We start from the raw sequence: 26,861 nt of genomic DNA, 5'->3' as shown, positions 1-26,861 counted from the left end.
GTCACCAGACATGGTTAAGGTATACAGAGGTAGTCATGTGAGGTCACCCTGAGAGTAGTAGAGTATGCACTATAAGGGAAGCACAGAGGATTTGAATGGGGAAATGATGTGCTGTAGATGGAACACAGAGAATTACATGGAGGGGAGGGAGGCTTCTGGAGAGTTCTGAGGAATCCAAAGGAAAAGTGATTAAGATCTGAAGGAAGGCCATGCAGGTAGAGAAGAAGGATGTATCTGAGGCATGGTGAGAAAAGATGAGTGGGCAGAGAGACTGGAGTCCAGAATGTTACCAAGGATCTTTTAACTGATACAGAGAAGAACCAGTTTCAGACCTCCTATAACACTGATATTTTCTCCCAGGTGGTTACATATTTTCAGCTTAGTTTTAGTAAATTCCTCAAGAGCTGAGACCATTCTTCCTCTCTGTCTGTATTCTCCTTAGGGAAACTGAGGACTAATCTGAGAAATGAGGACTCATTGGCCATCTGGAGCATTGCTCTGATATTTAGTATCCAGTTCCATTCATTTGTACTGGGGGACTCACATTTACAAAGGGCTAACCTTGTTCTAAGTGCTATTGAACAAACATGGTCTCTGGCAATGATTGACAGTCTGGAAAGGTCAGATAAGCCTTGAATAAATAAAATATGACAGAAGACCCATACCCACATAAGAAAACAGACCAATCACCTTGGCTCATAGTGCAGACTAGTGTAGAAAGGAAGAATCTGATCCAGCCAGTCACAGGGCCTTGGTCTCCCAGCCATGATATGGGTGGGGGGTCTTTAAGTCTACAGAAGTTTGCAAACCCTGGATGGACACAAAATGACTCAGCCCCATCTCTGATGAAATCACAGCATAGGTCGGTCCCTTCCACTCAGCCTTTTACTTGATCTAAGCATGTTGGCAGCGTCGGCATGTACACCAGGCCCTATTGAAAGAGTTCCTTTTCCTTTACATACTAGGCTCCTGGACTCTTCTCCCCTCCTCGTTATCTCCTTCCTCACAATCATCCTGCTGAGTCCAGCTGGAAACTCACCAGTTTTAGAAGGCTGCACTGCTGCTGTTTCTGGCTGCTGGAGAAAGCACTGAACTGGCATCTCTGAGGCTGGTTTTATGAACTCTGACTCCACTATGGTCCCCACTCCCCATCACAGGAGTTGGTGTCCTTGTTAAGCACTTGGGCCCTGGAGGCCCTCTGGTCTATTTCCAAGAGAATATATTGTAAAAGGCTTACTGCAGCATTGTCAATAATGTAAGGGCAGGAGAGATCAAAGGCTCTAGGGGAATCTAAATAAAGAAACTCTAGGAAGAGAAGGTTAAGAAAACTGTGTGAGGAGAATCTTCTTTGGTGAAATTTATATGGATGCATCTGTGGGGAAGAACTGACTAAACTATCCTCAACCCTATAACTCTGTGGAGGAGGTCACAGAGGAAGACCCCCAGCCATCAAAGGATGATGGATCTTTAATTTTTATCTTCTCTTGTCAGGAAATTGCCAAATTTTTACTCCATTTCTTACTGACTTTTTTTCAGGATTGGCAAAGTCCTCAGAGTAGAAGAAGCTTTAAATTCTGGGTTTTCCTTTCTTTTTTTTTTTTTTAATCTTCTCTTAGATTTTGACTCTTCCTCCTTAACTCATTCGTGCTTTAAAATATAAATATTTATTTTATTATTCCAAACAGGTTTTTATTAGTGAAAATTTAGCTGGGTAGGATTTGAATATCAACAATTGTTTTTTACATATAGTAATTGAATGTTATATATAATATATACATTATATACATATAATGTATAATATATACATTATATATAACATATAATAAGTATGCATTAACATATAATATGTACAACATATAATATTTTTTGCACTTTAAATGATCATACAAATAAAGAACACTGAAATATCAGAAAGGGAGACAGAACATGAAAGACTCCTAACTCTGGGAAATGAACTAGGGGTGGTGGAAGGGTTAGGTGGGCGGGGGGTGGGGGTGACTGGGTGACGTGCACTGAGGGGGGCACTTGACGGTCTGAGCACTGGGTGTTATTCTATATGTTGGCAAATTGAACACCAATAAAAAATAAATGTATAAAAAAAACAAAGAACACTATATACATATATATGTATATTTCCACAACTTTCTGTTATCTATTGGTTTTCTTTTTAAGATTTTATTTATTTATTCATGAGAGACACAGAGAGAGAGAGAGAGAGAGAGGCTGAGACACAGGCAGAGGGAGAAGCAGGCTCCATGCAGGGATCCCAATGTGGGACTCGATCCCAGGTCTCCAGGATCAGACCCAGGTGATAGCTGGCGGTGGCGCTAAACCACTGAGCCACGCGGGCTGCCCCACCTATTGTTGTTGTTGAGAATTATACCGTTACTCTTTTTTTCCTTGGAATGTTGGAGTGTCAACAAAAGTGTATAGATTATTTTTTTGAAAGGTTATTCTGCTTATGATTATTTCAGCATTTTGAATCTGAAGATAATTCAGACATGATCCCTTTGAGTATTTTTTTTCCTTTCCCCATTTTCTATATTTTTTATGCAAATCCAGTTTGGTGTATATTGGGACTTTCCTTATTCAATTGCCTTTATTTTTCACCCATTTTATATTCTATTGTCTTTCAAATTGGACTGCTTTCAGGTTAAGCTCTGCCACTTCAGCTTCATTTTATAAATTGTCAACTCAGTTGTGTCAATCTTGCGTAATCTATTTTTTTAATTAGTTACTATACTTTTAAAATTTCTTAAAGCTATGGTTTTGTTTCATTCAAATAAACATGATAGGTTAATGCTCTTTTTACATGTATTGTTAACGCCTATTTTTGTTTCTATAACCATTTTAAGTGTAATCATTGTAATTTATATCTGAAAACCTCATTTTTCAAAATTCTTATATATAATCCTGTTGATTCTCCCCATGTTTAATAATTTTTGATTGTGAACTCATGATCAACAGAGCTATTTTTGTGGGATTCTTGAAGGCCATCCTAACAAAACTTTATATAAATTTATCCACTTGCACATTCCCCACAGCACATATTGTAAGTTCCAAATTAAACCTACATAAAGGAAACTTGTTTTAGTCTTCCTAAATCTAGTTCAGGACAAAATATGTGTGTGTGTGGGGGGGTGTGTACACGCGCGCACACACACACACGTATGTGTTTCTTATCTACTCCTTTACTAAAGTTATGTCCCCTCAAGATTCCTGGTGCTGTGGGATCTGTGTGTCTTAATTCTGCTCCTACTCTTGTGAGTATCCAACTTTTGTGTTCTTAATTTGTATGATCATTTAAAATGCAAAGCCCTTTGTTGTAAAAACTGATAAATGTTCCCATTACAGCCATAGATTCAGGCCTATTTAACAGTCTTTTTTCATCTCCAATTGCTTTTCATGTACTTTCAAATTTTCTTACTTTCTTTTAAACATATGCATTTGAGAGGAAGTTTATTGTATTTTACTTTGTTATTTAGCAACGTAAGGATTTTTTTTAGGCTACATGGTCTACCATGAAATGGAAGTCAGAAATGTTTTTTACAGAGAGAAACAAGACTAAATTATTCATGTTGTATATGGAATAAACCTTCAGTGTGGAACATGAGAAAATTTTATAAAAAACAAGTCTTTGAATTCTGTAACTTTGTTAGTTCTGTTTGTGTAATTATCTTCTCTCCTTCTGGATCCAGCTGGACAGGTAATAAAGCTGGTTACCTGTTCTTTATCTACCTGAGTTCAAAACATGTACTGAGATTATCTGAAACAATCATTGATCCTGAATTGTTATATTGGTGACCCACTTTGGAGGAAAAAAATTATGAAAAGGTAGATTAAAGCCCTGGTGTCACAATCTAGAGCAGAATAGCTTACCTGAGCTTCTTGTGAAAAGAATAGAAGGAAGGAGAAATGGAGGAGAACATAGATGGGAAAGAGAAAGAAAGGAGCAGAGGAAAAAAGGAAGGATGAAAGAAGAATGAAGGAAGGAAGAAAGGGAAGGAAGGGAGGAAGGAAGGAAGGAAGGAAGGAAGGAAGGAAGGAAGGAAGGAAGGAAGGGAGGAAGGGAGGAAGGAAGGAAGGAAAAAGGGGTAAAAGGCAAAGAGGTAGGCAGAAGATAAGGAAGGAAAAAGAACAAAGATATTGAGTGACTATGGTTAATGTTTTTATGTATATGATTGAGCAAAAACTCACAGTGAAATAATCGTCTTATCTTTGTGGGGCAGTGAAACTGAAAATTATATACACAATGCAAACAGCTGAGCAGCCTTGTCAAGACCTAAATCTGACTTTCACAGTTGAAATCCAAGATGCTTTATGCTAAAAGTGAGTATCAGAGGTTTTTTTCTCATGAGCGCTTGGGCACATGGATCATTCCTTCACTGTGTGGGGACCAGGAAGAATGAGGTACAATGATCATTACAACATGGTGCAGAAGGAAAGTGAAAGTGGTAATATTAAGCAAGGCAGTATTTGCCCCACAACAGGAAAAAGACATGTTGAGAAATGTAATCTTACAGTCTTAGAAATATGTTATAGTGGAGGGTAGTTGGTTGGATAAACATAGCATACAAACTTCTTTAGACTCCTCCAAAGGCAGCAGCATACCCGGAAAGTCGAGGAATGCACTCTCACCTAGCTCTGAGGAAGCACAGAACATGGATCCATAAACAGACCTCTTTTGGCTCCACCTACAGACAAATCAATATTTACTTTTTCAGGAGCAAGAATGGGTCTGAGGAAACTCATAGCCTCTTTCTCAAACAGGACACAGTTCTTAATTCTATTATAAACATCCAAGTAAAGGCAATAATATCAGTGACTTTGTGGAGGAAATCCACCAAGGTCAGTCCTTCTCTGGAATATTAACTCATCAGGTCCTCTTCCTGCTGTGTCCTAACAGCAATGTCTCTTTACAGACCAGAAGAACTCTGCACAAATTCAAGGACTGAGCAGAGAGTGCACTACTCATTTAAGTCCCATGTCAGGTTCCCGATGCCATCCTATCAAGTGTCAAAGAGGATTCTAAGAATATGTTTAAACAGTCTTGGGCTAGGGAGCAGGTCTGGGTTCAAATCCCTGCACCTATTCACTGAGCTTCTAGTCTTGAGATGCAGTGTACCAATATCCCTCTCCATTATTAACACTGATACAAGAATGGTTGGAAAACATGGAAGGGACACAAAAGGGCCCCTTTCTTCTCTCTTAGGAATCTAAAACAAAACCTGATGATCTACTTAATGTTCACCTGGAGGAGGCAAACAAGCAGCAGTTCAGGATCTGGTTGACAGTGTCTCAGAGAGATGAGAACCATAAAATTACCAGAGGTCTCCTACCACTTCTCACTCTTCCCACTGTATAGCCTGGAGTTCAGCTGACAATCAATATGTACAAATGACACAGACAAGGTTAAGTTTACTAAACAGAGTTCTCTCCTATCTTAGATGCAAGATAAATTTACATTTTCCAGGCTCACCTATAGTTAGGTGGAGCTATAAGACGGAGTCTGGCCAAGGAGATGACACACACCCCTTCTAGGTACAATATTTACAGTCTACTTGAAGTCCTCTATACTCTCTCCCCCTCTACATTTGCCAGTTGCACTTAATCCACTGAAGATATGAAGCCCTAGAAATGGTGGAACCACACAATTGAAGAAGCTAGGTCCCTGAAAGACAGCATGGAGGACAGCCTCTCCTAAATGCATTGGATGGATGTCATCAAAAAATTAAATTGTACATATTAACCACTGACAAATTGGAATTGTTTGTTTCAACAGCCATCAAGTTATCCTAACACCACAGACACTGAGAAAATTGATAACAATGTTAGAAAAATCACGGCACAAGGAGATCTGATAAGTCTACTAAATAGTAAATCTAGAGGAAATGGTTGGTACAACTTAAAGTAATTGTGTGTGTTTGCAATTATTGATTCCATTTACAAGTTATTATGAAAAAAATTGAACAAACAAAAACAAAAACAAAGTTATTATGATAAATAGATGAGCTTAGCATAAAGTTGGCAGGTGTTCAAGTAGAAATTAATGATAGTAGAGAAAGTCCATATATACAGAGTTTTGAAGACTTATCCTACTGCTTGGGAGATCAAAGTTTAAGAGAATGTTTTACATTATTTTTGAAAAACACAGACTCATAGCAACCAGCACTGATAAGAGTAGATTATGTGTATAGTTGTCTTACTCAAATCCACTGCCTTAGATAGACACCATTACCTGAAAAGGAGTGGCAGGGTGAACTGGAAAAGACAAGAGAAATGAAAGAAAAATTTAAAATTATGTTTAAGAAAATATGTGCTTGTAATTACTAGTGCTTGGAAATGCCCTGATACAAACAGGTCAGAAATCTGTTTTTTTTTTTTTTTTTTTTTTTTTTTTTTTTTAGAAATCTGGTTTTTGAGACTGTGTATTGCCAAAAACACTTAAGCCTGGCTTTTAAAGAAGTTTTTTGATTAATAATTAAAACAATTATTGGGGCACGTGGGTGGCACAGTTGGTTGAGGAACCAACCCTTGATTTTGGATCAGGTTGTGATCTCGGAGTCATGGAATTGAGCCCTACGTGGGCCCCTGTCTTGGTGCATAGTCTGCTTTAGTTTCTCTATCCCTTTCCCACTGCCCGGCCCCTCTACAACTCTCTCTTTCTCTCTCAAATAAAAATAATAAATAAATCCTTAAACAAAGAATTAAAACAATGATTGATTTTAATATTTTATCAGCTGGAAGCCCAGTCCAAATGCAGTAATGCAAAAGAAGCCACATGCATGGCATAATGTCATGAGGGACAATGAAGAAGACACAGTCCTGCAAAGGCAGCACAAGAGGTTATAGAAACAATGGCAAGTTCCTCCCAGAGAACATAACCAATGTCTAGTCAGAGAACTTCCACCACTTCAGTGGATAAAAATGTGGTAGCACCTGCTCCCAAAGTATTCCAGCCTTACCATGGACAAGTTCCTACTGAATGAATTATATGCCTTATTTCCAAATGGGAATTCTAATGACCTGTAGCGGTGTCTGTTCCACCATTATCTATGCAGTGAGAGGAGAAAAAGGATTGGACCATGAGGAATCACGTCGGAACCTGATGCAGAAGACGCTCACTGCTTGAGATCTTGGGCTTTGTGCTGCATACAGTGACTACATGAGAGCCTGGCTGGTCTCCCTTAAGAAGAGTGTAAGTATATTTTACATGTGAGAGTCTCTCATATCATTTCTCTTAAGAAATGAACATTCAGTGACTCAGCCTCACTTACAGGAAGCTGGATCTATGTGAGCAGTGTGGCCAAAGGAACGACAGAAAAAGTGATGTAAATCTCTTCCCGATTGAGCCACTAAAACCTCCTACAAGATCCTGAACATTGTCTCCCTTCCATCTCATGACAGCCAGATTCAGAAATACCTGTGGAGATCCATAAGGGCTTAATACATGGAGGATCCACATATGGAAGAGGCTTGCACCCCTCAGTGTTGACATGAAGCAAAACCCCCATGCACTGGAATAGGATATGAAGCAGTTGTAAACTTTTATTATGTTAAGTTACTGTGGTATCTTTGTTATAGTAACTAACTTTACTTGCTTTGAGTAATTCAGTGTATGATGGATTTTGATGTGCACTACCTCTGCTATCTATAATCTGGAGTATGAAAAACTTCAGAAAGCTACAAAGCTGTTCAGGTGAAGTACAAAAATGTAGCTCAATCCTTAGACAATGTGCTAGGAAAAATGGATTAAATCAGCAAACATGCCTGATTTTTCTTTCCAATCTCTGGTCCCTGGTAGCTGAATAACCATTAGTAACTCATCTTTTTTCCTCAGTTGCCCAATTTGCAAAAATAATAATAATTCACGGTCTCTTTTGACTATAATCATTCTAAAAGTAGTTTACCTCTTGGTAATTATGTATGCTCATTCATTCTGTGCTGATCATGAGTAAAGCACTTGATAATTTCAGTTGAGTAGATAAAGATATTAGTAAATGTTATTATTACAAATAGTGCTAATGTAATATCTTATTAAATATAGATATATGGGTAAATATGAATACCTGGCCCATGTCATTGATTTGATATTGATCTTAGATATTATTGACAAAGAGAAAATCACAGAATAATTGTTATATCTCTTTTAAGTTTTAAATTAATCATTCAAATCCCCACGTGCCTAATGAGCTGGAAGCACAATGTCTTCTTCCTGAAGCCACTCACTAAACGTCCCCTAAGTGTTGGAGGTCCCAGGAATTTTCGTAACACAGAGTTGTTAGTCCCCCTTCAAACACCATGAAGAGATTGAGAACTGAATTCATCCCAGTATTTCTATTCCTGTTAGTAGCCACAAGAGAGCAGTGTTGACTTGTAGCTAGGAAGGTTTTTTCTTTCTTCTTTTTTTTTTTTTCTCCTGACTAACTCTAGGCTGTGTAGACTCCAAGGTTACAGAATTTTGATGTCCCACACTGGGCCTCTGAGGTCACAGCTCTCATTGTTAACACTAAAAGGTTTAGAATTAGCATATCAGGATGACTATGTATTAAGAGGCTCCCAAACACTACTTTATTCTATATGTAAAATGTAGTTTTGTTTTTTCAACAATATTTAGGTCTTTGTTTTGAGCATTGGTCACCAGCACAGACTCCCCTTTTCCTCCAGATATTTAATTTTTGCTCTCTCTTGCTACTGGATCTTGATTTAAATCTTCACTGATCCTGAGTGGCAGTGTTCAATAGTAGTTTTTGGTTCAAATGGTATAGATCTCTTTCTCAAAGGCTGTGTTCCTTATGCAGATTCCCCTTCTAATGTGACTAACCTGCAAACCAGGCAGTGAGGTGAGTGGCTGGTGGTTGGCTTTTCTCTTCCTCCTTTTCAGGTTTTTAATACACTCCCTTCCAGTACAACTGGATCATAGTCAGCCTGTGGTAGCAAAATGACTCCACAGAGTTTCTCTATTAAACTGACATAACATCTGTACTCTACCAATTTGAAATGGCTTTAGTTTATACTACTTCATTCTACTAACAAGGTATGTCCAAAGACTGTACAAAAAGGACTTTTGTTTTGTTTTGCTTTGTTTTTTCTTTTTTGTTTTTTGTTTGTTTTGTTTTGTTTTTTTGCTATAAGAACTTCGTGGCAAAGTTGTGTCTGTCCCTCATGAGCTGGTTCTTTGGGTAATTCTGTTCCTCTCTCCCCTTTGCGTGTAAGAGGACTCACCCTAAAGCCTATCTTAGGACCACTGTGCCCAGTTCCTTGAGCCACCTGCACTGGGCTTGACAATTCTGTGAGAAACTCATCCTCTTAACATGAAACTCGAGTATATGTTTTGTCCATTCTTTATTTAGGGATCTACTACTGGGAACTAAAGATGCATTGTAGATGCAGTTGGTTAACTCTTCTCTTAGCCACTTCAATATCATAAACAAGGGGATGTTTGCTGAGCCCCCTGATGTGCCAGAGGCTGTGTTCATCACTACGGAGAATGACAAAAGGTGTACTGGACCCTACATCCCTTATAAAACCCCAATAACAAGTTGTAGTTTCTATAACCATGTACCTGTAGTTTGAATCAAGCTTCTCATAATTATAGTAGCCGTTTGCACTGATCTAGAGAAACCTGGTGGAGGAATTAAGGTCTGAATATGACTAACAGGAATTCTTCTTTGAGTCCCTTCTGGATTTGCACCTGGGAGAAGCATAGCAGAGGTAGGGAAAGCACTCCTTGAGAGACCAACGGAGTAGACGAAATGCTGGGCAATATCACCTAACAATATGTATCTTATTCCTATGAATTGCATCCTTTCTGTTAGATGTTTTTAAAATTAATTTTTATAATCATTCACACAAGGGTCTTATGAAAATTAATGTTATCATGCCCAGATACTATTATACTGCAAGTGTTCAAAACATGTGAGCTTTTGTTTTCTTTGTCATTACTATCACTGTTATCAGTATGTAAGGACATTGAGATTATTACTATCATTTAGGTCATCAGTGTTGAAGTTGGCCCTTCTGTCTTCTGAGGACAGGACGAAGGTGGTGGTAGATAAACTCTTCCAGCAGCTGTGAGATGGAGGGGAGCCTGTGAGAAAATTCTTTTGTGGAAAATGACAAATGCTGAGTCACACCTATGGCTTTGGCTTGAGGAAATGAGAGCCAAGCATGAGGGTATTGAGAGCCCCTTCATGTAGGCAAGCGGATGTCATTTCTCCTTTTCTGCTCTTACTGAGTGTGGCTCTATTATAGCTGTCTTAAAGCTCACTCTAATAAGAACTGTAGGCGATGGGATTTCCCTGAGGCCTCAAGTCCAGATAGAGCCCTCTTTTATTATTGTTATTATTTACCAAAATAGTTTGTTTTTTTACTTATCAATTTTTATTTAAGTTCTGTTAACATATAGTGTAATATTGATTTCTGGAGTAGACTTTAGTGATTCATCACTTGCATGTAACACATATTACACAAGTGCCCTCCTTAGCACCTATCACCCATTTAGGGCATCCCCTACCCACCTCCCTCCATCAATTCTCAGTTTGTTCTCTATAGTTAAGAGTCTCTTATGATTTGCTTCCCTCTCTCTTTTTTCCCTTCCCGTATGCTCATCTGTTTTGTTTCTTAAATTCCACATAGGAGTGAAATAATACAGTATTTGTCTTTCTTTGACTTATTTTGCTTAGTGTAATACACTCTAGCTCCATCCATGTCATTGCAAATGGCAAGATCTCATTCTTTTGATTGCTGAATAATATTCCATATTTTATATGTGTGTGTGTGTGTATATATATTTGAACACCACATCTTTATCCATTCATCAGTTTATGGACATTTGGGCTCACTCCACAATTTGGCGGCTGTTGATAATGCTGCTGTAACTATTGGGGCACATGTGCTCCTTCTTATCAGTATTTTTGTGTCCTTTGTGTAAGTGTCTAGCAGTGCAATTGTTGGGTAGGGTAGTTCTACTTTTAGCTTTTTGAGGAACCTGACATACTGCTTTCCAGAGTGACCACCAGTTCTCATTACCACTAATAGTGTAAGAGGATTCTAGATTGGGCCCTTTTAATTCTTTGGGCTTTCTAGCCTCCTGATGAACAGACCCTCTTACTAAGGTAAGGGTTGAGGGTTGTAAAGAACACCAAGCAATGGGGTAATCTGGAGCTGGTGCCCTCACTTCATAACAGAGACTATATATTAGAATGGGTTTTAGTAGGCTAAACCTACATATGGTAGAAGTAACAACCATGCTAGAAATACATTTGTTTATTTTTTTCCAAATCTTTTCATGTTTTACAAACTGCAAAGATTTTTTCAACAGGTTTTTTTTTTTTTTTTTTTTTGAGTTCACAGTGCCAGACTAGTATTGCTTTACAGCATTTTATTGGCAAGAATACTGAATTTCAAAGAGCTCTAAATGAAATTTTCAGGCATATCTTCTAATCAGGGCCAGGTCTTGAATTTAAATGTAGATCTTACGACTTCCAGTTAATTTCTCTTGCCACTGTATCTTGCTTGATATTGATGAAATCCCACATCATTTTAAGACATGAACTTTCCCTTCTGACATGTGAATGAAGAGAAACTCCATATAAAGGAAATTATTCAAGGCTTTTTACTGGGGCCACACTTTTTTGCCAACCTTTTTCTCTCTAAAAATTTTGTAATATCAATGTGGTTTAAATGTGAGTGTTTTTTGTTTTGTTTTGTATTTTTCTTGTGGTAAAGTAGAGAAATAGTTTGGGAAGCTTTGAACTATGCTTTCTAGTGGGTGTACAAATAGGAAGAGTGGGGGAAATATAGGTGATTGGCCTGTGTGGGAGTGCTGAAGTCTTACAAAAATATTTCCAATGTTTACTTCTACTTTTATATTATTATTTCCCTTAATTGTCATGGAAAATCCTCCTAGATCTAAATGTCAATAGGCTTTAGGGATAAGTATCCTTAGTACACGCTCTCTTATCTGTTTTGTCCTGACCCCATAGATAACAGGGTTAAGAGCAGGGGGAACAACCACGTACAGATTGGCCAGAAGAATGTGGATGTAATGAGGAATGTTGTGGCCAAAGCGATGTGTCATGAAGGAGAAGAGGGCTGGCAGGTAGAAAGCTAACATGACACAGACATGCGAGCCACATGTGTTGAGTGCCTTGAGCCGGGCATCCCAGGAGGGGAGGTGGAAGACTGCTCGGAGGATTTGGACGTAGGAGAATCCAATCACAGATAGATCAATGTATCCCACTGAGAAAGCAATCAATCCATACACAACATTGACCCTAATATTGGCACAAGCCAACTTTGCCAAGCCCATATGTTCACAGTAGGTATGAAGGATAACCCGGACACCACAGAAAGGCAATCTCAGGATGAGAAATATGAATGGAGTCACAAACACCAAAGTCCTGACTATGATGACTATGCTCAGGATAGCTATCACCTTATTGGTAAGGATCATGCTATATCTCAAGGGGTTGCAGATGGCAATATATCGATCTATGGCCATAACTGTCAGCACCACAGACTCCAGGCCGGTACATATATGGATAGTGTACATCTGTGTGATGCAAGCACCAAACCCAATCTCCCTGAGATTGAACCAGAAAATGCCCAGCATCTTGGGGATGGTGGCTGTGGACAAGCCAAGGTCAGTGCAGGCCAACATGGCCAGGAAGTAAAACATGGGTTGGTGGAGGCTATGTTCCATCTGGATCACGAACAGGATAGTGATGTTCCCCAGAAGGGCTATCAGATACACTGCAAAAAAGGGGAAGCCAATCCAGATGTGCACATCTTCTAGTCCTGGAATCCCCACCAGAAGGAAGGAGGGAGGATGGAACTGTGTATTGTTGGAATGCAGCATATTGCTAGGAATTGGTTATAGACACATTTCTTGCAGGAGTTTTCTGGCTTCCAGGGAAAGACCCTAATCTTTTTTATAGCATGTTGTCTGTTTTCTGAAGAAACAGAAAATCCATTCTTTAATTCCATAATATAGCAGTGGAGACCTAGAGAGGCAATATGAGGCACAATTAAAAAGACACTCACTTCAAAGTATTTGCCTCATCTACATAGAAAACCACGTAGAACATTTTCAAATATAGCAAATTCCTACATGTCTCACATTTTTCTCCCTTTCAGTATCTAAGGAATAGATAAAGTATATTTACCATAAGGGTGGAGGACTGGATACCTGGTGTTTTGGTCTGAGCTAAGTAATGGAATTAAGAAATTTAGACGTATTGGGAGACCATTATGTGATTCTACCAAAATAATATCCCTCCTCGAACTACCACGTCTTATCACTTACTAGGTTATATTACGTTCCCATTCCTAGGCAGTTTAACACGGTTGTTCTTAGATATTGTTAAGAGCCTTTGGTGATTTTTAACCTTCTTTCCTGCCTTCTTCATGCTGCATAATATTAATGGATAATCCTTCATGCTGCCTGAATACTGACAATATGTCTATCTTTCTTAAATTTAGAGAATTACCAAGGCCAGATACTTACCTCAATTTAGGAGGAGTGTAGGCTATATTAGTGCTGTAGTTAGTTTCCCTGATAAGAGTGATAGAAGCTAATGTGTTGAAGTTAGCAGCAGACTTTTTTTACTATAATAATGGCATCTGTCTGGTGTGCCTTGTGATTGAGTCTGGGTTGTAACTGGCCCTGTGCCATGCATGCAATCCGTGACATGGTGGAGCCTGTGTGATTTTCAAATGAGTGCAACCATTACAAGCTTTGCTGTTATAGGATGTATTCTATGGGGTGCTCTGGTCCGTGGGTGGAATACCTACAGTGACTGGGCTTGTTGAGTTTAGGTAGTGCTACATCTAAGACAGTGCTGTATGTTTTGCCTTGATGTTCCTTTGAGTGTAAATGAAGATTTTTTTTTTAACATAAGCATTCCTATTAATTGGCATATTTTCTATGGCTGTTTCAACTTTACAATGGCAGAACTGAGCATCTGTATTCAAGACCTTCTGGCCAGCAAAGCTAAAAATTTGTATTCTCTCTCCCTTTAGAGTAAGTTTGTCAACTCTGATTCATAAGAATAAAACTAGCAAGAGTGCCCTACCTATGTGAAAAAAGCCAATATTTTATAAAATGGCACCAAAGACTCTTAAACACGAATTCTGACCTATTTATGTAATCTTACCTCTATGCTTCGGTCAAACCGAACTTCAGACTTTCTGCATACTTTCTTCTCCATGTCATTCTTCTTATTTCTTCTGATGAGGAAATCTTCCCTACCAGCTCCAATCAACAAAATAGTTCTTAGCCCAGATTTAATGACATACCATCATCAGCGCTTTCTCTAAGTGGCTTATTCCAGGATTATTTATTATTTTTGTAGGTCTATTTATCTCTCTGTTATGTTAGCTATCATTGGTTATTAGTAGTTCTCAAAATGTTTCCTAGGCCAGGAGTATGAGCATCATCTCGTAATTTGTTATAAATGCAAATTCTTAGACGCTACTCCAGATTCACTAAACCAATAACTCTGGGGGTGAATGGGGCCCAATAATTTGCTAATAAACCCTCCAGGTGATTCTGATCTCACTCCAGCTTGAAAAACTGGTAGACATGAACTACTAGGGTATAATTTCCTTGAGGTCAAAACCAGTGTCAGATTTATCTCCATGATATCATGATACTTTATTTTTTTAATTTTTATTTTTTTAAAGATTGTATTTATTTATTCATGAGAGACAGAGAAAGAGAGAGAGGGGCAGAGACACAGGCAGAGGGAGAAGCAGGATCCTCACAGGGAGCCTGATGTGGGACTTGATCCCAGTCCAGGATCATGCCCTGAGCCAAAGGCAGATGCTCAACCACTGAGCCACCCAGGCATCCCATATCATGATACTTTATATAGTGATAGGTAGTGATCATGAATTAGTGACAGGCCCTAATTAGCAAATTAAAATTGAGTAGAAATGACAATCTTTCCTATGATCATATATAGTGTTTTAATTTGATTCTGTTGAAACTGAACTGAGATATAACATGGTGTGCAGAAGGAATTTTGAGTTCTCTAGAGAAATATACTTATAAAAAAGTCAATAAGGTAGGATCAGTTCAAAGGAGAAACTGACCTTTCATGAGATTGCATCCGATACTTCCAGTGATACAATGGGAAGCTCTGGAGCTGGAATAGCCCTTCTAAGTTATTCCACAAAGAGGCAAGGAAGCTAGTTATTTGTGTTCCTGTGGTGTCTAGTCACTAGCCATGGGCCACCCTGTGTGATGGGGCACAATTTTGGATGAGATTTTCCTTCTAGGGAGGAATGTAGATGTGAATTCTCAGCATCTGATATCTCCAGCAACTGAGGAATAGGTGGATAGGTCCTAAAAAGCAAACCCAGGAGGGATGCCATAGTAGATATTACAGATGGCATTGTGCCTTTGTTTTCCCTTGGCCTTATCTTATCCTTTAGCCTTGGGAAATATAGTCTTTTCCTAATTATTTTTCTGCATTTGAACTTCACATATCATTTTGTCTTCTTTCTTCCTTTGCAAATATTCTCTATATTTCTGTGGTTGAAACAAAACTTTAATTTGCTACTATCTGAGGCTTGGAATAAAATTCATGTTTATTCCAAAAAAAAATTCATGTTTATTCCTAGATCAACAAAACAATCCTTCGGAGACTCACCAGACATAATCCCCACTGCCAATGCAGGCACATGTACACACACACACACAGACACACACATTTTAGCATACTGCAGAAAGTCTTACAAATCTCATGCACTGCAATTAACTGTTCTTTGAGAATGCACGTTCTGATTTTTTTTTTCTGGACTTGATACTGAATCTTATGCAGTCCTTATAACTCCAATGTTCCCATTGCATGAAGACTAGAAATAACTAAATATAATAACTGGTTAGGGCATGGCTACAAACAGGGAGTGATAAATTCTTCATCTACTAATATATTTCTCATCTTCATAAAATGCTCTTCTCTCTTGGATTTTGAACACCTCTTCTGTTTTCCTTCTAAATCTCAGAATACTCTTTGAAATGTGTTTACTTCTTTTCTTCATCTTTCTTTTCAATAGTATTCTGTCCTTGTCTGTAGTCTCTCCTCATCCAGGTGCCTTTTAAGGATGATTCCGTTCACTTTCCTAACTGCAAGTAACACATTTTTTCCCTCGTGATTCTCAAAAATATGTTTCTAGAAATTTTCTTCCCCAATTCTCTATGTATCTCCAAGTACTTTACAGGATAACTGAAGCCCTTCTTATCCAACAGGTTCTGTAGTTCTCTACTCTGAAAACTTTTCTGTTCCATTTTCCTCAATTTTAGGTAGTGATGCTATGTACACAACATCCCAGGCAAGAAATCTTGAAGATATTTTTAATACTTTCTCTTTTCCATATTCCTGCCTGCTTCACATCTAGTCATCAATTCCTAGCAATTCTCCATTTGAACACAGTTAACTATAATTGGGCAACCAGTAGATGCCTAGTATTAGTGTTTAAAATATTGGATGGTGAAAATCAAATCCAAGCTCTGCTCTCATGATTCATGTAGTCTGTTGAGACAGACAAATATTATCATATATACTTAATAAGTGCAAAGTATCAGTCAGGCTCCAAGAAGAGTCACTATAGACTAAGAGCTTATTTAACCTGGCCAGGGTTCATGGAGAATGTTTTCCTGAGGAAGTGTTAATTGATAGCTGAAGGCTAAGAGTCCAGTAATAGTAAGTGGAAGTGAGGAATGAGTATAGAAAAATATTTCTAGTTAATGGGAACAGCTGGGGCAAAAACTGAGTAATCATGTAAACGCTTGTGGTTAATTTTAAGGAGTTTTTCTTTTCATTCTAGAAGCAATGAGAAGAGGGGCACCTGGGTGGTTCAGTGGTTGAATGTCTATCTTTGGCTCAGGTCGTGATCCCTGGTCGGGGGATTGAGTCCCACATCAGGCTCCCTGCAGTGAGCCTGCTTCTTCCTTTGGCTAGGTCTCTCTGCCTCTCTCTGTGTGTCTCTCATGAATAAATAAATAAAATATTAAAAATAAAAATAGAAACAATGAGAAGAAACTATAGGATTATAAAGTACAGTGTAACATGACCTGATTTGCATTTCAAAAAATCACTCTGGTTCACTGTCAAAAGTGTGTAATAAAAGGCAGCAAGTACATTTGTAGCCAGGTCAATTAGAAATTTATCACAGACTTCCAGGTTAGAAATGATGGTATTCTGTACCATGTTGTTAGTGATGGAGATAGATTGCAGTTGATCGACTTTATAACAGTTTAATAAGGTTAATCTTCAGAAACAGCTGTCAAATTTATTTTTCTTCCCCTTTGCAGCAACTGAGTAGATTAAAACTTCCATCCTCTTTTAACGTAACTTTTTCTATAATTTATCTCTTCACCAATGGCTCTCAATACTTTTCCTTTTGAAAAACGTGTATCTCAACAATATAGTCCTGTTAAATAAAATGTGATCGAGAAGCAGTGATTCACATCCTAAAAGGGGCTCGATGCAGGGCTATGGCAGAGGGATTGAGAGCTCCTTTACAGTTTGAGAAGTTTTCTGTTCACTCTTCTTGGTGGCACCTACAGTGGGCAGGGCGATGATTATTTCACCAAGCTGGGTTGTGTTTGTTGTATTATTCTTGTAATAAAAGACTAAGTTCGTGTATCAAGGTTCTAAAATCTTATAGGCTGTTACATGTTCTAATAACTTCTCCCAATGACTTACATTTTAAGTTTTTCACCTTCTATGTTTAATATCATCAGCAAACTTACCACTACTATACCCTCTGCTCTCATCTATTATAGAAGTCCCCAGTTCTGAATCCTTTAATTCATTTGACAAATTTAATTCATTTATAGAGTACTTACTACCCACCACGCATTGCTCCAAATGTGGGCATGCAGCAGGGACTGAACTGAAGACCCAATTTCACAGAGTTTAAATTCTATTAATGTCAGTATTTTCCTTCTTGGTTTATGCAAGGTTTCTACTGTCATAGTTTTCCTTCCATTTGTTTAAACTAGTATTTATGGGGAAACTTTTCAAAAATGTGCTTTGCATTCTAAATATACTCTGGATTCAGAATATTCCTGGTCAATAAGCTTATTACCGTTGGCAAAAATTATTGTCTGTTTGGGTCACTGCCTCTACTGTAACCGTTATCATTACTTATGCAGTCACCCTTCCTTTTTGTGTACTTAATCATTTTTTTTCTGTTTAATGAGCATTTCCATACATATTTCCTAAGTTTATCTTCACAGTAATTCTCTGAGGTTCTTTCTTCCTCTCGCTTTCTGAACTTCTTTCTTTCTTTTCAGGCACTCAACTTTCTGCTATACTGTTGTATTTCTTCCAGGGACTAGCTTCTATTCTTTGCCACAGGATTAAATAATTTCTGTATCAGGTTCCCAGGCTTCTCATCTTTCAACCTGTCTGTTCCTTTTTCTCAGATGTGTTGTAACCTCTTCCCGCTAGGATGTCTGTTGCCAGTATAAGAGGTTCCCCTCTGAGATAACAAAATAGAAGGACGTAGAGAAGAAAAGGCTTCATTTGGGCCAGATAATGAGGGTTATCATTGGTATTTTCCTTTGTGTTTGCATGTGACATTCTTTGTTATATGTCTGTATCTAGATATAGGTTCTTGGGTTCATAGATGTCAGTTTGTTATTCATCACTGTGAGAGTTTTGCTGTGTATTTTTGTGTGAGTGACTGATGTGCAGCTATGAATCCAAGTTGTTTTCAACACACCTCCCCTCTCTCTCTCTTGCTGTACCAGTTGGAGATGGCCCCAGCTACAGAGACTGTGACTGAGCCACCAGAGCTCTCTTGTCCCATGGACCACTTTGTTACTGCCATTGTGAACTCTTTTCCAGCATAAACAGGGACTAACTCACCTACCTCTGCTCAGCATCTGAGAAATTGTTTGCCAAGAACTGGATGCCACAGACTGCAAGCTGCTTGTGATTGAGTTCCCAGTAGCCAGAGCCAAGGAGTTATACAAGAACTAGTCTCCAGGGAAAGGCCTCTCTCAGTGAGCCATGTCTCTGGACCTAAAGTATGGGATAGAAAATTTCCATATCCCTGAGGATAGAGCTTTATGTTTTCTGGTTAGAGATACCTTCTGGTTACGGATGATCTGCAAACTACATCCTCTAGCAAATGCCATCATCAAACAGGTCCCAGATTACTAGCCAGTCAGAGGCTTAATGGCTTTCTACTTACACTTTAAATTTCACTGTGGTTCTTAAATCATGTAAGAATACCTAGGAACACAAACATAGCATGTGGGCGGCAATTACATGATTATTTCATTCTTATTTTTTTAAATTCTAACCTTCAAGGCAAACATATTAGATTTGATTTCAAAGTGTATTAGGCCACATTATTTTTTAAAAATCAGGATTACTTTGGATAACTCTGGGTTTTATTAAAAGGTTAAAAGGAAATTCAAATCTCTTTTAAGGGGACCCTGGGAAGAAAAAGAGACCGTATCTAATATCACAGATATTATACTGAAAAAAATATAGATTAGTAATTGAAAGGAGAATATATAAGAATTCAGGCTCTCAAGATTTTGTTCAGAATTTTCCCCCAGCTCTTGATTTATGTGGACCAATGTGTTGGATGTCTTCTCTTTGCCTTTCTAAGACCATGCATACTCCGTATCATGGAGGACTCACAAGTATGCACTGCATCAACATCATCCCTTGCCCTTTGGAATCTAGTTGGGTTAAAAAAAAAAAAAAAAAAAACAGAAAGTACCATCAGAGAATAGGACAGAAATAAAGTCAGTATATTCTGGGTTCCACCTGTTCTTTCCTTGCAGGTGACCTGTTGGCCATTATGGGCTGAGTGAACTCCTCAAAATAAATCCACTCCTATCAGGTAGCATTCTTCATAATACTCTCTGAGCCTCTAAATTCCAGGAGCCACTTCTTGTCTTCAGGTGAATAAGTTGTAAATATCCCACACTTGTACTATCCTTATAATTTTCCTACATCGTGCCAAAAGTTTGTCATAATATAAGGGGCCCAGACCAAGTTTGCCAACTAAGGATGTGTGGCATTCGGAGCCCTTATATAACTCATATTTGTTGATGGAAGTATAAAAATCACAAAACTACTTGGGAAAACTGTTGGGAATTTTCTTAAAACTTGACATGTGGAATATGGAAGGGTCTCCAGGCATCTAGCATTTTTTACAATGTTTATTTTGTTTGTTTTGGGGTTTTTTTTTTTTTTGGACCAGGATAATATTAATACTCTAAGTATTATGAGTTTTAAATTGATAAACCACTTAGTAGGCCACTGTTAGAACAGATTTAAGAAGATAGTATATCTGGACTAAATTTCATGAAAGTTTACTTCTCTATTTGAGGTTATGTATTCTCCTAAGGTGCTGGTGGATAACAGGGTTAGAGATAAGCAGCATTAATATTTAATGAGCTAGACTGGCTTCTGTATTCTGTAAAGTACCTAGTGATGCATAAAGCATTCCCAAGGAGGAGTCTCTAGGAGGGTGGAGTGTCTAGGAGAGCAAAGTTTATAGAAAATGGCATTGTCTTGGAACATTTAATCTAATAAAATATAATTAAATATGAAATTGTATTTTTCTCATTTCCTCAATTATTTTATCTTTTGTGTATTTTTTCTTCTTATGTCATAAATATTTACTATTAAGCCTATGAGTAAATGCATTTAATATTCACAGATATTAGTAAATTTATACCATATTTAACACAAAAATAAGCATGTGTGCATATATATACATATACACAGCTTCATACACAAACCAATATTCAAACTGCATACATGTTATTCTCAGAAAACTGGGGCCATGCTCCAAGTCCAGCACAGTATAACTTTGACATAGATCACGAGAGTGAGAAGGGAAGTTAGAAATTGGAAAAAAAAAAAAAAAGAAATTGGACACACTGAGGCTGGATGTAAAAATGTATGCAGGGCTTGCCCTACCCTGTATGCAGTGCCTGGACAAACATTTTTGTGGGGTTCTTGAATATATTAACAATCTGACCATGAATGTATTATAATAATCATCGATCTTATGTAATACATAATAATTTATCAGTGAAGATTTAGGATAATGGGTAAAGAATTAATTACATATTTGGTAGTGGTCCAATCACTGAAAATGAGGATTCTTTGTAGTTTCCAGGTAATTTCTTCTTTCTCTTCAATTCCATGAACTATCTTTTTTTTTTTTTATAATCCCAAATAGGCCATTTCTGGCCATTTCATTTTCCCTGACACAGAAGGAAGGTACTAACTCTATTATTACTTACAGTGCCATGGCTCTTCAGAACCATAGATTATTTTGCCTCTAGCATTTTCAAATTCCATTTATTTAATTCTGTTTGCATCATTACTTAAGATGCTACATCATCCATTGTATTACTTGTGAATAACAACTTCCAATGACTCTCTTGAAGGTTCTTTTTGTCCTTCATTGATGATGACCATAAATGTTAGGCTTAACCAGATCATTCAGGAAAATGTGAATGGTAATATTTTTCTGTTTGTGTTAAATTTTTTTTAATTTTATAACATTAATGTAGAAAAGTGCATCTTTCAGCCACCTGAAGTATTTATGCCCTCATCACTTCTCTGTAGAACGTGATCTTTTTCCGTTCTGATTGCATTGTTGCCTTTCACAGTGTCACCAACTTGGAGTGTGGGTGAAGCATGTGGGCAGAGTGAGAAGAACATTCCCATTCATACAAGGAATACCTCTATCTCATCTGACATTACCTAACATTGACCCAGGAAAGCATGTCATCATATCAATTGGAGATAAAATAAGACAGATTGAAAGTACTTGGTGGCATTGCAGAACAATGGTCTCAAAAGCCTCTGGAATAGATAGATGCAACCAATTCTGGAGGAATACCTGATGGGTGGTATAGAGCCTGTGGAGCAAACGGGATTATCATTCTGGGTACCAACACCAAGGTAGGGGAGGCAGTGAGGTAGAGGATATATGTTGCTCCCACAGATATCCTCTGGTGCTTGTTCTGGGAGGCAGCATGAAAGGTTGAACACAGATGAGTGGGAGTCAGTGAGCAGCTTTAACATGTATGTCCATCCCAACATTCAGGAGAAGACCATTGGTTAAACCAGAGCCCTGAACTTCTCTTATGTCTGACATAAGTGATGACTGGGAGTCATCATGTCAGCACTATTGTGGTGCCTCCATCTCATGTAATTCCATAAAAGAAAAACTTTGGTCTCTGGAAAATCTCAGCTGTTTACCAAGCCAGGTTTGAGCCATGAGATCTCAGGACAATCCTGTAGATGTGGGTCACAAAGCTCCTTAGGGAAAATGGCTGATTTCATAAGCTGGTGGATATAGGAAAAAGAGAATCCTAGAATTCTCCAAAGAGGAGAATTGAGGACTGGGTCCATATGTGTCTTGTCTAGGCTCAGAACACCCTGCCCAGACAGCATTGCTATTCCCAGACAGCCTCTATGTACCAGAAGCAGACTTAGAAAATTTTGAGGATGCTACTCCAAAGCACAGAAGTTCCCTGGAAAGGGAGCCTAAGACAGGGACTCTGCTGAATAAGGTCTAAGTAGTTTGCTCATGATCCATCTCAGGGCTAGCGTTATTGTGAATCCCAATCCACATTGTGTGCACTATTACTTTTACATTGAATTTTCTAAATATCATATATGGATTCAACCAGAAAGTTACTTTATACATGCCTTTCATATCATTTACAGAAGAAAACACTGTCTTTAGCATGCTTATATGTGATACGGATATGGATGACCAGGGAACTGGCCAGTCCTTACCACTTACCACTGATGGACCACACCAACGAGGATTGAACCACCTTTAGTCACTGTTACTCTTCTACTTGCTCCTGTGCTTAGAGTTTCTGTAGTCTCCTTTTTCTCATCACCCACACCAGTGCTAGGCTACTTGCTTTCTCTCTCACACTTTTCTGCATATCTCCACATGAGACCAATGGTTGAGCCTCAAGTACATACATAAAATGTTTTTGACTTAAATGTCTTACAAGGGCAGCTCCAGTGGCCGCAGTGGTTTAGTGCTGCCTGCAGCTCAGGGTGTGCTCCTGGAGACCTGGGATCGAGTCCCACATCAGGCTCCTTGCGTGGAGCCTGCTTCTCCCTCTGCCTGTGTATCTGCCTCTCTCTCTCTCTCTCTCTGTGTCTCTCATGAATAAATAAATAAAATCTAAAAAAATGTCTTACAAGAGCTAAGAGTTTGTTGTCAAATAGTTTTATATCAGTAATCTACTCTTGTTACATCAAAATAATGTTAAATATGCATATATTTTATGTACACTAGTTCCTGCCATTCTTTGGACCTTGGTTTTCTTATTTGTAAAATAAAGGGGAAAGATCAGAAGAATTTTAACCTCTTTCTGACTTTAAAACACTTTGTTCCTATAAAATTTTAGAGCCATGAGATAGGCTAAAAAACAAACAACTTATTCATACTCACAGGACTCAACTTATTCACACATAGGGTACTATAGAATACGAGAATTTTGCTTTGCCAGTGTCAAATTTCAGGCCAAAAGCTACCCAGATTCAGAGAAATTGTCCAATTTACAGATTGCAACAGTCTGATTGTTGCTTTCTTTGTATTCTTGGTTCTATCTACCCTGATTTTCTGATTTTACCCTGGGGTGTTTTTGACTATTTTGTTTATCATCATGAAAAAGTAGAGAGTGGTTCTAAAACAGAGGATATGATGGAGACTTCTGATTTCTTAGAGGGATTGCCCTGGTCAGTCATACATTAAAGTTCAGTGTTTCTTTCACCTAGTTTGAAGCAAGCCACATGAGCTTAATAGGAAGACTGCTTTTGTGCCTAAACCACAGAAAAATGCTGATTTCCAAATTTTAAGAAATTTTGTATATCTGAAGGTAAATAGTGTAGCATAGAATGGAAATGTTAGGTATAATTCAATTGGAACTAGACACAGAATTCATACAATTATTCACATCTAAAATGCCTGCTTCAAGTGAGAAAATAATACCACGTATCCTTAATGCCTAAGCTGTAGTCTCTCACATTCCACAATTCATAGATGCTTAGTTTATTGGAGAAATAGTGAAGACAAAGTAGAGAGATATAGAGATAAAGAGAAAGGGAGAGAAAAAAGAATGATAAAAAGGAGGAAGAAAGGGAAAAAGAGGAGAAAAGAAAGGAGATGGGAGGAATCATATTAGAAAGAAAAAGGGAGCAAGAATGACAATAAGAACAAGATGGAAAAATTTAAATAAAAATAAGAAATGATATTTTTAAAAATGAGTAATGACTCTAAAGAAAGAAGACAAAACTTGAGGACTAATATACAGAATACAAATCTATAGAACAGATGCTCTAATTTAAATTAAACATCGTCACTGAGCCAAGGCGTACACTTTATTATTATTTTTTCACCTGCAAAATGATATTATTAGATCAGGTTTTCTTCAGGGTCTAAAATTACCTAAAGAAGAGACACATGGAGAAATGGGAGAGTTCTCACCCTTTCTCAACAGTCATTCTACTCCCAAACCATTGCTGCCTCCAGGACATCTTCCCTTTCCATCAGTGCTTTGCCTTTGTCTGGTTTCATGGGGTTTCATGGGAACAGAGTGGGCAGCAGAGGTAGCTCTGGCTTATCTCCCAACTCTAAATGAAATTCCAATAAAAAATAAAAATATGGCTGCTACTGTCTACTCTAACAGGAAATCTAAAACAGGGGTGAGGTGAGACTATTAAAATGTGGGTGGTAGGTGGCTATGCCTTCCAATGTTGACACAGAGCTCTTATTTCTGTACAAATATCTTCACAACTGTCTCTCGGATCTGCTTGGTCCTGACTCCATAGATGACTGGGTTGAGGGCAGGTGGGACAACCACATATAGATTAGCTAAAAGGATATGGATATAGCGGGGGATGTTTCGACCAAAACGGTGTGTCATGAAAGAAAAAAATGCCGGTGTGTAAAAGCACAGCATGACACAGACATGAGAACCACAGGTATTGAGAGCCTTTAGTCGGGCATCCCGAGAAGGAAGGCGGAAAACAGCTTGAAGGATAAGCACATAGGACGAAGCAATCAGGATCACATCCACAATGATATTGGAAATCACCATGAGCCCATAGATAATGTTGACCTTGATGGGTGCACAGGCCAACCGGGCAAGACCCATGTGCTCACAGTACGTATGAGGGATGACGTGATGCCCACAGAAGGGCAGCCTCAGAATGAGAAACACAAATGGAGTCACCAGAATTAAATTTCTTCCAACAACAACAGAGGCGAGGATGCCGATTGTTTTATTGGTGAGGATCATGGTGTACTGGAGAGGGTTGCAGATGGCAACAAAGCGGTCATAAGCCATGGCCACCAGGAGAACAGTCTCCATGCCTGTGAACATGTGGATGAAGAACATCTGAGTAAGGCAGCCCCTGAAGCTGATCTCTTGGAGGTTGAACCAGAAGATGCTCAGCATTTTGGGGATGGTGGACGTGGACAGACCCAGATCGATCATAGACAACATGGCCAGGAAGTAGAACATGCGCTGGTGGAGACTGTGTTCAGTCTTGATTGCAAACAGGATGGTGATGTTCCCCACGAGGGCAATCAGATACACAATACAGAATGGGAAAGCAATCCAGATGTGGACAGTTTCCAGCCCTGGGATTCCTAGCAGGTGAAAGAAGGGGGGATGGAACTGAGTGTCATTGATGGAAGTCATTCTCCTAGCAAGTGTCACTGAATTCCCGTTAAGATGCAGGGATCTCAGTCTCTTTATGGTCTTTTCTTATCAAGGTCCTAGAAAGTGAAAAAAATTTTTAATTGGTATGCTAGAGGTAATGGCGGGAGTGGTTGATTACAAACATTAGAGAGTCCCTTCTTTCCAGAAGGTAATTGAATAACTTTCTTAATACACATTATTGTTCTGAGATTCTTCATGGTGATATTATCTGTACCTTAGATTTATCATAATATGAGATCTTTGAAGGAACCTGAGAGTATTTTGCACAGTTGTGTGTGCTTATCTGTTTGCTATTTTCTTCCATTTCTTTTCAAAATAGTCTAATGTTACTTTTGGGACATTGCTATATAAATTGTTAAAGAATCCAAAGTCGAAATGAGAGTGACTGACTTACACCATTGTCTGTCTTTTGATCTAATATATGTAGGGATTTGCATCATGGTTCCTATACAGTTATGTGACATAAGGGAGGATAATATGATGGTCTTTCTTTGAATTTCCCTCATTCTATCTCTACTATAAGACCATTGTTGTTTTTGATGCTTCCTATTCTTATAGAATGGCTTGGTTTGCCATTGTACACTTTCAGGCTCCAGTTTACTCTGCTGTTCCCTGATATTCTTCTAATAAATGGCCATTTGCTTATCAGGTAAATTATGTTCATCTTCCTTACAACATATAACACGAATAAGGAGCATAAAAATTACACCTTGTCCTAAAGTTGCACTTAGCTTCAGGTATGAATAGATCAAATAAGTGTAATAATTTAATAAGATCAAATTTCAAAGACAAATTAAATGAAGATGTTATGAAAATATCTCCAACAGTGCCACAGGAGGGTATGGTTCCAAGTTTTTCAGAATTCAGCTGTTGAATAGAATCAGGATTTGTGTATGTTTATTGTGTGTATGTGGGAAAGCATGGGTGTGAGTGTGTGTGTGAGAGAGAGAGAGAGAGAGAGCAGGAGAGTTATTAAAACTAATTATTTCATATATGTGGTTGTACAGAACTCTGCTGGCTAGTTATTGCAGAATAGTAACAAGTAGTTAATAACCCCCTGTTCTATGTGAGTAAGAGGAGCATTTCTTGTCCCCAAAGATGATGG

The 26,861-nt window shown here is 38.3% G+C and overlaps 3 protein-coding genes across 6 annotated transcripts in view; 1 reads left to right on the top strand and 2 right to left on the bottom strand.

The window, feature by feature from the left end:
- The first annotated feature begins 8,526 nt into the window (after nt 1-8,526).
- Nucleotides 8,527-26,861, top strand: part of LOC112667529 (olfactory receptor 52E8-like) — a 59,913-nt gene continuing 41,578 nt past the window's right edge. For 2 of the 4 annotated variants that reach the window (XM_049099033.1, XM_049099032.1), the window contains exon 1: nt 8,527-8,843. The gene's annotated coding sequence lies outside the window, so the exon portion shown is untranslated. Of the gene's footprint in view, nt 8,844-11,060; nt 11,118-26,861 lie in introns of those variants that run through there. The other 2 variants (XM_049099035.1, XM_025459264.3) reach the window with 1 other exon arrangement.
- LOC112667532 (olfactory receptor 52E5) lies at nt 11,921-12,862 on the bottom strand. Its single transcript, XM_025459270.3, has one exon. The coding sequence runs from the start codon at nt 12,860-12,862 to the stop codon at nt 11,921-11,923; it is 942 nt and encodes a 313-aa protein (XP_025315055.1).
- On the bottom strand, nt 24,768-25,779 carry LOC112667528 (olfactory receptor 52E4). Its single transcript, XM_025459263.3, has one exon. It carries the CDS (start codon nt 25,733-25,735, stop codon nt 24,800-24,802), a length of 936 nt encoding a protein of 311 aa, XP_025315048.3. The 5' UTR covers nt 25,736-25,779; the 3' UTR covers nt 24,768-24,799.

Source organism: Canis lupus, chromosome 21 (assembly GCF_003254725.2).
Source record: "Canis lupus dingo isolate Sandy chromosome 21, ASM325472v2, whole genome shotgun sequence".
Lineage (NCBI taxonomy): Eukaryota > Metazoa > Chordata > Mammalia > Carnivora > Canidae > Canis > Canis lupus.
The sequence above is the reverse complement of the archived record's forward strand: the minus strand, read 5'-3'. Positions and strand labels throughout refer to the sequence as shown.